The 12,175-nt window shown below is 44.3% G+C and overlaps 1 protein-coding gene across 11 annotated transcripts in view; it reads left to right on the forward strand.

The window, feature by feature from the left end:
• Positions 1 to 12,175, forward strand: part of KALRN (kalirin RhoGEF kinase) — a 513,896-nt gene that overhangs the window by 34,930 nt on the left and 466,791 nt on the right. For 5 of the 11 annotated variants that reach the window (XM_083487454.1, XM_083487457.1, XM_083487455.1 and 2 more), the window contains exon 1: positions 10,644 to 11,136. The exons of 5 other annotated variants lie outside the window; for them this stretch is intronic. In XM_083487454.1, the coding sequence (XP_083343580.1) occupies positions 11,064 to 11,136 (73 nt within the window). In that variant the 5' untranslated portion in view covers positions 10,644 to 11,063. Of the gene's footprint in view, positions 1 to 10,643; positions 11,137 to 12,175 lie in introns of those variants that run through there. One more of the 11 variants, XM_083487453.1, reaches the window with a different exon arrangement.

Raw genomic sequence — 12,175 nt, forward strand, 5'->3', positions numbered from 1 at the left:
GATATGCATGCCAACCAAATGTATTATTGAAACCTTCTAAATCCAAGATATCTGTGTTCTCGAGGAGCATCCACTCTTTCAGCCAGCAAAACGCTGCTGCTTCATAGTACAATTTTAAGTCCGGCAGGGCAAATCCCCCTCTTTCTTTTGCATCTGTAAGTACTTTAAATTTTATTCTGGGCTTTTTGCCCTGCCAGACAAATTTCGCAATATCTTTCTGCCACCTCTTGAAACAGTCCATCTTGTCAAGAATCTGCAAAGTTTGAAACAAAAACAACATTCTAGGCAATACATTCATCTTAATCACTGCAATTCGGCCTAACATTGACAATTTCAAATTTGACCATATTTCTAGGTCTTTTTTAATTTCTAACCAACATTTTTCATAGTTGTCCTTATACAAGTTCAAATCTGCTTTTGAAATACTGGGGTGCGTCATGGCACCAGGTGTAGCTGAGGTAGTGGGGCAGTGCTGTGTCACTGCCACTTATGTGGCTATTGTGGGGGTGAGGCAGGGCAAGCTGAGTTTGGGGCTGTGTGAAGCCCTCTAGCACTGCACCAGTGTGCCCGTGAAGTTCTGACCTCACTACTATCCTGCCCTGCCTGGTACCACCCAGGTAAGTGGCAGTGGCACTATGCTGTGCCACTGCATTCCTGAAATGCTCCAGTTTGCACAAAAGTGGAATTTCAGGAGGGCACTCAGTTTACTTATCTATAGATTTTGTTAATCGTTTTTTATCACATTGTGCACCTAAGGCAGGAGACAGTATAAATGAAACAATAAAAATAATACAGTTTCTATATGGTAATCCATAAAACAAGGAAGGATGAATGGTGTTTGGGTGCTGATATATATACAAGAGCATCCACAAAGATACTGAGAGATTTTTATTTATTTATGCATTTATTTTAAAATGGCAGAACGTGAAATGATATTGGTTTAACCACATATGTATAGGCATCAGTACAGTAGCTATGCATGAACAGCAAAGCTCTGTCCACTGCAGGACAAAACTGAATGAAAATGGATGTGAGCAGTTACAGAAAAAGGTCAAAGCGTTCTGAGGAGAAGTGGGGTACACTTGGAAGGGGTGCTGTTTACTCGGATGACTGCCTTTGATTCCATGCTCACTGACATGCAGTGGAAGCATGATGGACAAATGCTGTACTTTGACTTTCTAGAAGTCTCTCATCTCTTTCATGTGTTTTGCTTTCTTGGTCCAACATGGCATCTGCCCTTACTTACACCATATTTATTACTAGCTTCCTAGAGAGATTTGATATTATGTAATCACCTTGTTATTTCTCCAATAAATCTAAAGCATTCATCTGTTTATTTATTTTAAAGTATTTATACGTCATCCTTCAAAAACAATCTTACAGCTTCCAGTAAAATATAAAAAAACCAGCACAATAAACAATAATAAAAGCTTTATAAAACAACAACGATAAAATCAAACAGCAAGTAAGAGAACAGGCTAAAACCCAAGTATCAACAGTAAAAACGCACAAATTAACTTGCCTGAGAAAATTAAAAAAGGCTTTTGCATAGTGCTGGCATGACATCAAAGTAGGTTATTGTAGAAAGTAGGCTTCATTTCCCAATTCTCATATTTGAAGGGAATCCCTCACCATCCAGAACAGCTTTTTTCCCCTTGGCCCTTAAACTGCAATCTGCATCTCTGCTAGGGATATCATGAAACTGTGCCCAAAAGCTTGCCAAAATGCCTCCCTTAGGTGAGGAGGCCTTGTGTCCTGCATTGCCAAGATTCCTTCAGAAAAGCAAGATGTGAAGGAAGGCATCTTCCCTTCTTTCACAAAGCTAGCAGAGTCCAGCTCATGATTACTGAAAGACCTTGCAACACTGGTAATGCTTTTAAAGACAAATTGTTATTCTTTACTAGTTAGGCCTTACATGTTGCCTCTCACCCTCAAGGACCTATCTGGTACTCTTCTATTCAGTTCTTCTCATAATCTAGCTTGGCAGAACTGTGGAAGGGTTATTTACAGAAACAAATTGTGCTGAATTTAGTGGGATTTACTACCAAGTGTGCACAGGACTGTAGCTTTTCAGCATAATCCTATTGTTATTATTTACCCAGAACCAAATTCTTCTGTGTTTGATAGGTCATAGCCATACAGTGCCTCTCAGAATTGCCAGATCTCTTCATTTCTTGCGTGCTGATGTCTTAACTTACTTTACAAATGTAGCTTATTAAATAAGCTATGTGATATATAAAACCTGGCAAGCATGGTGTTCTTAGTAATTACTGTATTTTTCTGTGTATAAGACTAGGTCCCCCCTAAAAAATAATGTCAAAAATTAGGGGGTGTCTTATAGTCTGGGCCATCTCCCCCCATTTTCTTAAATCTGGGTCCCCAAAAATAGGGGGCATCTTATATATGGGGGCGTCTTATAGACGGAAAATACAGTATATGCCGCTTAAACCAAGGCCTTCGCAATTGTTTCCATAGAAAGGTATTGCTAATTCATCAGGACTGTGTACTGTTTTGAAAAAAGTCATTGTTTTTACGGGGTGGTTACCAGTTAGGCAATTGTAAAGGCATGAAACTGTGGAATAAAAACTGCATGTCTTGGAGGTTTTCCACTGAAGACAATAGAACTACTCCAGAAGTAGACAGTATGGGGATTTTATTGAATTTACTTGTGGAGGATTGCTGATGCTGCAAGAAAAGAAGGCCTATTCTTTTTGACCTTTTCATATATATTTATGGTGCTTTTTATTGATACTTCATGTTAAAAGCTGTCACTGAGAGCCATCCTAAGTGCTGCATTTTAGCTTTTTTGACTGATATACCCAAAGTGAAAAATACTTGAAACCCTTGCCCTAGAATAGTTAAAAGCATCAGCCCATCAAGGAGATAGACAGATTATACATACCTCTGTTTATTAATTTTATGACTTTGTATTTTGCTCTGCAGCATAAATGCGAATATTCATTATAGTAATTATAGAAAAATAAGTGATTGCTACAAAAGAATCTTTCAATAATTTAAGTGCTCATTTGTGAACAACAGCAAAACTGCTGTCCCTACTGAACCCTATTTGTGCTTTTAGAGTGACAAGTGACTACATTCAAGTTGTTGCTGTCAATGTGAAATAAAGCCATTTTCTTTGCTGGTATTAATGGAGATGAAAATCCTACTCCAAATTGTTAACGTGTTTTCATGTTTGTCTTGAGGTAGTTTGCAGTAGTATGGCCCAGTTGTCTTTTGACAGTAGTTATGACAGAATTCTTCTAGCAGGGCCAGTACCATACATTTTGCTGCCTGAGGTGAAGAACAAGATGGTCCTTCTGCCCAATTCCACACCCGCAATCTGCCTGGATTGGCAGTTGAATCTTACTCTGACACTGCTAATGGGACAATATATTCCACTGTATCTGAGGGCAGCAAACTACCTTAGGAGGTGCAGAGTAGGCTAGCTTATTTGACGCAGGAGGCGTGCTGCTCCTCAGGCTCTGCCATCTGAGGCAGTTGCTTCACTCTGCCTAATGATAGAGCCAGCCCTGGCTTCTGGTGTCATTAATTCATCATAACTGTTTACATGACCACTATTACTACATGACCCTGGCTTTTGACACTTGAGCTATACCCACCTTACTTTTGTGATTGTAAGTTGTTTAAAACTGTTCTTAACATTGTGTTTTAATTGTTGCCATGCACCCTGGGACTTTAGGGTGAAGGGCAAGATGATGATGATAATAAAAAATTAGCAGCAGTGACACTAAACTTTAAAGTGGTTTGTATTGCCAAGCACGCTCACATGGTTTGAAGCCATACAGTTTCACTGGTGGTAGTAACTGCTATAATTTCAGGGTAATAACTTCCATGTGTGGAAATAGAACACTGATTGTCCTGTGAGTGAGCACACGACTAATAAGAAAAACTGACAATAAGACACTTGACACTCCATGTATATACCATCTTCCTGCTCAGTAAGTATGTTTCTGGTATTGCCTTCTCAAGGACTTCTCAAGGACTTTCACTTGCAGAACAAGGCTTTCCCTCTTCTCTCCCCACTACACAACCCCTATGTCCCTGAATTTGGCTTTGAGGGGGTCAGGAGAATCCCTAGAACCGTGTGGGGGGAAGAGAGGAGGAATTGTTCTGTCTACCAAGTAAGAATGCTTATGCAGATGGAACAATCGGAAGAGCACAATGTTGAAATCCACCTGAAACCTTTGTGACATTGAAAGTAGGGCATTGTTTTTGTTATGCGGGAGACAGCTTATGGTTCTCGTTATAGCTCAGTGCTTTCAGGTTCCCCATAGGCATCTGGTTGGCCAGTGGGAGAATAGGATGCTGGACTAGATGGAACATTGACCTGATCTATTCTAAGGTTCTTCAATGAAAGTTAACTTATAACCAGAAGGAAAGGCTAGCTGCTATTATGTTAACGGGTTGTGTTCTTTGGTAATGCTGAGCATTCAGTGCCTGTTTCTCGCCAAAAGCTCTAGTCACAGTGAACTGTTTTGCACAGCATGGTAAAGCAAACTATGGCTTAGTAAGACTGCTCAAACATGTAGGATCTGGGAGAGGAGCTCTCAGCCACTTTTCTCCTCCTTAGTCATTTTTACTATAGTGCTTTGTAGATCTAAGTCAAGGTTTGGCATAGTGTGCAATCCCAACTAGGCCTTGGGGCTAAGCTCTCTCCTCACTAACCATGGTATGTAGCCAAGAACTAGCCTTGCAACAGTAAAAAAGGACCAGGCAAGAACAAAGTTCCTTACTGGAGGCATACACATTTGCATGGTCTCACTAAGCCATAGTTTAACTTACCATGTCATGTGATCCAGATCAGTGCAATGGAAGAATTGAGTGCAGGTCAGTCTCACTTTGAACTGGCCTTTGTGTCGCTTGTGTTGGATGGGTGGGATGAGCCCTTGGCAACCCAGGTTAGGCAGATAAAGTGAACAATGGGGGCAGGTTGTTACCATCAACTGCTCTATGATTCTCTGAAATGGCAATACAGTGATACACTGGGTTACATACGCTTCAGGTTACATATGCTTCAGGTTACAGACGCCGCTAACCCAGAAATATTACCTCGGGTTAAGAACTTTGCTTCAGGATGAGAACAGAAATCGTGCTCTGGTGGCGTGGCAGCAGCAGGAGGCTCCATTAGCTAAAGTGGAGCTTCAGGTTAAGAACAGTTTCAGGTTAAGTACGGACCTCCGGAACGAATTAAGTACTTAACCCAAGGTACCACTGTATACAGAGAGGGGAGATGACCAGCTTGAAAAGTGTGCTAGAGACTCTTGCATACTCCTTCCAGCACAGCCAGTTCTATAGACCAAAGCTACACAGGGATTAAAAATAAAGGAATGAATAATTTTGAATCTCATCAGTACTGTGGAATATCCAAATTTAAAAGACAGGTTCACATTGATTTCCAGTAAGCATCGTCAGATTCAGTTAGCTGTAGTTCTTACTGCACTTGGGAACCAGCAGTCCTTCACAGTGTAATGCAAACATTGTTCTATATTTCAATACAAAGCAAGAGAAAAAAGCAATCTTGAAAAGTTTATTTTGCATCAGATTTGTTCCTTCAATTCCAGATATATAAATATGTCCAGCATATAATGTTTACAGATTGTGTGCTGTGTTCCTACAGTACCTTCTGCGCAGCTTCAGGGCAGAGAGTAGAAATGATGGAGAGCTGTTGGAGGACAGAGGGCCATGTAGTTTGTGATGTGGCCCCTAAGAGAGACTGCTGCTCTCAGGAGGATGCTGTTGCTGCCCGGCTAGGGTTACTGTATTTGAAACAGTGAAAATCCAGACAGAAAAGTTGTTGAGCTTTTTAAAGTTTTGCCCAAAAGCAGCAGTGCCAGCATGAACTGCCATAAGTCTGGATTTTCCCGGACATTCAGCCAGATAAATGGCAACCCTAGCTGAACAACTTCTGGACATGGAATGGGGAGGGGGAGTACCATCTTGTCCTTTGCCTCAGACAGCCCTCATCAGCTTTCTGTTAAAAACATTCTTGTTTAGACAAGCCTCCCCAGATGCTTAGTAAGTGGAGGTAATTTTAATCTATTTTAAGATCATAATTTTTGTATGATTTAAAGTATGCTTGCAATTTTTTCTTGATTTCCCCCCCCAACAATTTTTAAACTCCTTTGAGGGTTTTTTTTACAATCAAATGGTATATAAATTTTATGAAATAATAAATAAATAATGAAGTAATGAAATAGCTAGGAATAGTGTTCTCCACTTGACCTCTGCTCTAATTTCCTTTCTCCTTGGACACTCTGGTCACCCCAGTCTGTGATAGTTTGTTCCTGATACCACCCACTGGGGTTTACCGCTCCACTTTCATCTCTCATGGGACGCCTTCCAGCTGCCCTTTCTCCTTCCCTGGGTTCTCCTTGGTCCAGCTCTGCCTCCATCCTCTGCCCTCTTCACAGCTGCAGCAGTTCAAGAGGTCTGGACTGGGCAGTGAGCTAACTTCCCCAGTATCTTCCATGGATGGGGAAGTAGATCACCACATCATGGTCTGCAGCAATACTCAGCAGTCCTTTACAAGCACATGTGTGACATTCTCATATACCCAGCGCAACCAGATTTATTGCCTCTTAAATCAATCCTTTTTTCATTTGAAGAGCAGTGTTGTGAAGGTTATTGAGATGTTGGTCCAGTAAACGACATTTATCTATCCTTCCAGGTGGTGCCATAAGAAGGGAGAAAACAGAATGCAGCAGGAGGGGTAAAAGGGAAAGGCCAAGTTTAATATATTCAGTATTAAGCAGTAGCTGTGAAAAGGGTTGTGTAGTTGTGCCCATCTTACTTAGGAGGAGGAAGTAGCAGCTGTCATAGCAACTGCACTTCTTATCCTCCCTGCCAATCCAGATTGAGAGAGGCACAAAGCATTGACCTCCCTGAATTGGTTACATTTGCCATCAATGATGTCGTCACAGCGCTAAATCTCAGTAGCTGTTTGGCCTTATGATGTCATCACATTCACATCATTTTCTGTGATTGGCTGGATTGCATTTTGGGGGATAATAAAGCTAGGGTCAGGGGGAAGACACTTTTTTTTAAAAAAGAATTGAAACAGGTAGTGAACAGTGTGGATGAACTGCCAATAAGGCAAAATTTTGGGAGGCGTCTGTCAGGCACGAAATTTGGGGACCTTTTTATTGTTCTTGCCAAAGTCTCCTGCTGTGTAAAAAAATGTTCACCCATGAACATTGAGTGGCACCTTAATTTTAAGATAATTGTTTAAGTTTTTAAATTTTTTATTTATACTTAATCATAACAGGAAATGCATGTGTTTCAAATGAATAAAAGCGTGTTGCTTGAAATATGGTGAAGGATGCTGCCTATTATGCCTTTCCTGGATGGCACCTTTACAGTTCACAGTGTCTTTCTTTGCTCTGTTTGCTCCCTCTGCAAGTGGTGAGTGAAGTTCCTTCTGAAGGCACACCTGTTTATATAGAAATGTTTAGGATCAGTAAATATGCTGTCATACCAGATCAGACTATCATTTGTCTGTCTAGGATGGGCCACTCTGATTGACAGTGGTCCAAGTAAAGGTCTTTCCTGTCACCTACTAGCCGATCCTTTTATTTAAATTAGAAATGTCAGGAATTGAATATGGGATCATCTGCATTCAAAGCATGTGCTCTACCAATAAACCATGGCTCTGAAGTGAGGCCTTTGTGCTCAGGGGCAGATTTTGCAATGACTGGAGCCCACCGGCAGCCTCAGATATTCCTGGAGTATAACCAGGCAAATGTCAGTGCAGCATAGCCTCTCAGGCTGTACTGCCGAATCAGGAAGATCAACCAAAGCTGATTGTTATTGTGGAATTCTTGCTTATCTATCTATTTCAATCTTCTTTTCCTGTAAGAACTCAAAGTGACTTGCAATAAAATAATAAATGCAAGTTCATAATACAAAAATGCAACAAAACTCATTTTTTAAAAGCAATAATAAAAAGTCGGGCTGATTTGCCATTTTCTATCACTGCTGCAGAAGGAAAGTCTTATAATTGCCATTGTCCTCCAAAGTGCTCCCTAAAAGAACCACATCTTGACAAAGTGATGAAAAGTACACAAAGATGTAGCGAGGTGGACTTCCCTGGGGAGGGCATTCCACAATGTTGCTGCCATAATTGGGAAGGCCCTGCCCCTTGCAGTCACCCACCAAAGCTCAGTTCTCCTGGTACCTGGAGCAGGCTTGACTGGAGAGCTCGGGAGACTGGACACAGTGTATGGAGCTCGCTATGTTAAGCAGGCCAGGAACATGACAGAGACTAGAATTAGGATGTTGTTCACATCGGAGGTGACATAGGAACACATGGCAAAACAAGCAACGACTGGAAGTTAGAAAACTAACAGTCTTGTGGCACCTGAAAGACTAAGATTTATTATGACATAAGCTTATAGCTTCTGACCGTAAATCTTGTTCTCATAAGGCAAATGTAGTGTGTGTGGGGGAGCTTTTATGAGAATTCAGAATATGCTAATTAAGAGGAGGGGAGCATTTATTGGGGAAGTCTATTTATTTATTAGGGAGAGTGCTATTGCACACATGTACTGCTTGTGGTCTTTCAATAGGCATCTGGTTGGAGCAAAAAGCTGCGCTAGATGAGCCTTTGGTCTGCTCCAGCAAGGTTATTCCTACATTCTTAATTACCTCTAATTTATCGCTCAAGCACTTATTATTTATTGAGCAGCAGCATCTATGTACATGGCACTTTATAAAATAGCATAAGCAAAATTAGCCAGTTCCTTGCTCACCAGCAGCTTACATTCTCGATTTCAACAAATGGAGGAGGGAAGGGGGTAGTTTAGAGGGGGAATATCACCCCAGTCTTGTCTTTTGATCATGTCTTTACAATGGTTCTCCACAACAGCCAGTCATGCTACCAATCACTGGTTGGATTCTCTTCTCCAGACAAGAGTTTTTGAGATATGAAAGGTGTGTCCAACTCTACAGCCAGGGCAACTGTTACTAAATAGTACAAGGCAGTTTGGATACTGCTGCAAGAAGCAAATGTTTGATCCCATCTCACAACCTCTAAACCTTTCTGTGATGTCTAAATATTTTTGTGGGCGTGGGTGGGTGTTATACTTCTGAAGCCATTGTAATAAATACTGGTAGATGCTCCAGCTGGGTACAAATACCTGACAACCCCTGAAGGTATCCAAGTGCTTTAGAAATCTAACAGTAGATTTTTTACAATGGCACACATTACCGACCTGAACGGAGCACGATTAGCATAAAACACAGAAAAAACAGAGTCTGTTATGATGTTACACTATCCAGTGTCACTCCATCCTGCGTAAATATGTATGCATCTTTCCAACTAGTACTTATATGGAGTCTTTTGGGACAGAGTACTTATACTTCCAAGTGCTTCCATCATGTAATCCTGGCCTGGCTGAGCTACAGAGGCACCTTCCCCCACCCTCATAAAAATATTGATCTCCACTGTCTAAACGCATCATCTTGGGAGCCTTTAGGAGGCAGAAATTCACTCACTTGATATAGAAAGGGAAGGAAGTGAGTGGAAATGGGCAGAACAAGTGATGCAGAGTGTTGATGCCACAGGCAGCTCTTCTTATGAATTCTAAGCTGCAAAGCTGCTACCTTGGAAGTATCCTTTGGGGGGGGGGAGTGACTTGTTGGAAACATGGTATTTTCTCTCCCTTTCTCTTTCCACTTCCTCTCTCACACAAACCTTTGCGGGCATCTTTAGAAATGGAACTTCAGGTCCTATTCTGGAAACTGTCAAGCCCCCTAATTATTGTTTGGAAACCAACTGATACAACAGTCTGCAACAATTACCAAAGTGACGTCTGTGGAGCCGCTCTCCTGCCGCCTCCCTCCACCTTTCGCTCTCTGAAATTCAACAGGAGCCAGTTCCCTGCCCTTTTCTTAGCTAGACACCCCCCTCCCGTCGCTCTCCCTGGCTGCCCACCGTGGATTTCCTTGCACACCTGAACGTTGCCCAGCTCTTACACCCTCTTGTTTGCTTGTTACTCTTCCGGTTAAGTAGGAAAGGATTTTAATTGCTGCTTCTATAATGAGAGGGCAAGCGGAGGTGAATCATCAGAGGATGGAAAGGGTGGGGAGGGGGAGAGGAGCTTAGGTGGGCTAAAGAAAGAAAGAGAAAGAAAGGCAGGCAGCGATGACAGGGAAGGTGGCCCGAGCGAACTAAGGGGATTGAGGCGAGGGGAAGAGAGAGAGGAAGCCCCTTTGATCTTCGCCCAGGGCACTTCCCCTCTCCCTCAAGCGCACGCGACCCTCTCTTTCCCTTTACGCGGCTCGTCGCCTCCCAGCTTTTCCTGCCTCCTTTCAGGAAGTCCTGCCAAAGCTGCTTTGCAACAATGAGGATTAAAAAAAGAGATGGGGGTGTTGTCGTGCGGGGGGACGGGTGGGTGGTAGCGGTGGCGCCCGGGGAAAACTGAGCTGTCATCTCTGTGTATATCCCTACCTCGGGTGGGTGGGTTTTTGTTTGTTTAGCTGGGTGGGTGGGGGGAGAGTATCATGCGTGGAACAAATAGGAGAAGGGGGATCGCCGGCAAAAGCTGAGGAGGAGGAGGAGGTGGTGGTGGGTGGGGGAGAGAGAGAGAGAACGATCAGAGAGCAGGTCTGAACAATAGAGAGGAGAGGGGGCGGGCGCAGCGTGAGGCGCTACTGGTGTGTGTGTGTACACGCCTTTGGGGTAAGAAGAAGAGCGGAGGAGGCGGGGACCCCCCCCCCCGAGGACAGGCAGGAGTAGCCGAAGATCCCAGCAGACCCCCTGGCAGGGATGGGGCTCGCCCGGGCTGGCTGCTGCTGAAGGCTCCTCCATCCCTCCCCTCCCTGCTTTCTCTTCCCTACACGCCCTCCCTCCCCTCCCCTCCCCCTCCCTCCTCCTGGCCTGTGTGTGTGTGTGTCTCCTCTCTCTCTCTCTCTCTCTCGCCCCTCTCCTCTCCTCCTCCTCCTCCCCAATTCACTGGATGTTACCCAGCCGCCGGGATCGTTGCTGTTGCTGCTGCCGTGCCTGCTGCTGCTGAGCCCCCTGCTTCTCCTCCCCGAGCCCAGCCATGAACCCCGCCGAGGGGGCAGCGGAGGAAGGGGCAGTTCCCGATTCCGAGGTGGATGCCTTTTTCCGAACAGGTAAAGAGCAGAGGGGCGGCGGCGGCGGCTGGTTGGGGAGACAGGCTGGGCTGCCAGCGCCCCGGCGAGACCTGGAGGCGAGATTTGGTGATGTGTGTGGTGTGTTTATATCTCGGGTGATGGTTTACGTTGCGGAGCGTGTGATGTTGGAGTCCCTTTGTTTTGAGGGAAGCAGGGGGAGGGTATTTTTTTGGGGGGGGAGGAGGGCTCCCCTAAGGAAAGGGATCCCCAATTGATCCCCCCCTCGGATTCATTGCCTCGTTTTCCGCCCTACATTGTTCCCCCACACCAGTAATTATTGGAGAAAAATAAAAACCCACCACCACAAACCAAACCCACTTACCGTCTCCTCTGTATATATATCCCAACCCCCCCTGCCCTCCCCCCGCCGCTCCTCTGGCACGACAGACAGACACTTTCGAGGGAGAAGCCGCCGTCTCCAGGCACAACGATGCTTTTTGTGCGCTGGGCTTTGGGTTGTTTCCACGGATCTGGAAGGGGGGAAGGGGGCAAACTGTTGGCTGTCAGTCCGTTGTACGAGGCAAAGCAGACTGATGTTTCGCTCTCCGTCCTGCTGGTTTCATCCCATATATATATGGGATGAAACCTATATATGTTGAGTTTCCTGGGCTTCATGGCTAGTGGTTCATCCGTATTATACAGCATAGAACCCACAATGCTGCGTTTCGCTTTTCGCACAGGAACGGGGCGATCTTCGATCACTTTTGGGAAACCTGAGAGCAGGCTTGGTTGCAACCCATCCACTACACGCACACACCCCTCCAGATCTCCCGCTGTACTTCAGGCTCTTTAAAGCATCACGAAATCTTCCCCAACCTACAGCCTTAAGTCGAACGAGAGGCTGAATGATGGTGTGTGCCTGTTGTGTAGACTAGGAGAGATGCTGGCTTCTTAAATACGCCTTTTAAGCTTGGCTGGTGTACAGGTTGGGTCTGGCGATGGAGCCAGAGGCTTAGATATTAGCCATCTTTGAGCTGCTGCCTCAATCTATGGTACCTCGCTGGATGAGTAAGGAGAG

This window comes from Podarcis liolepis (assembly GCF_965112155.1).
Source record: "Podarcis liolepis genome assembly, chromosome: 1".
Classification (NCBI taxonomy): domain Eukaryota; kingdom Metazoa; phylum Chordata; class Lepidosauria; order Squamata; family Lacertidae; genus Podarcis; species Podarcis liolepis.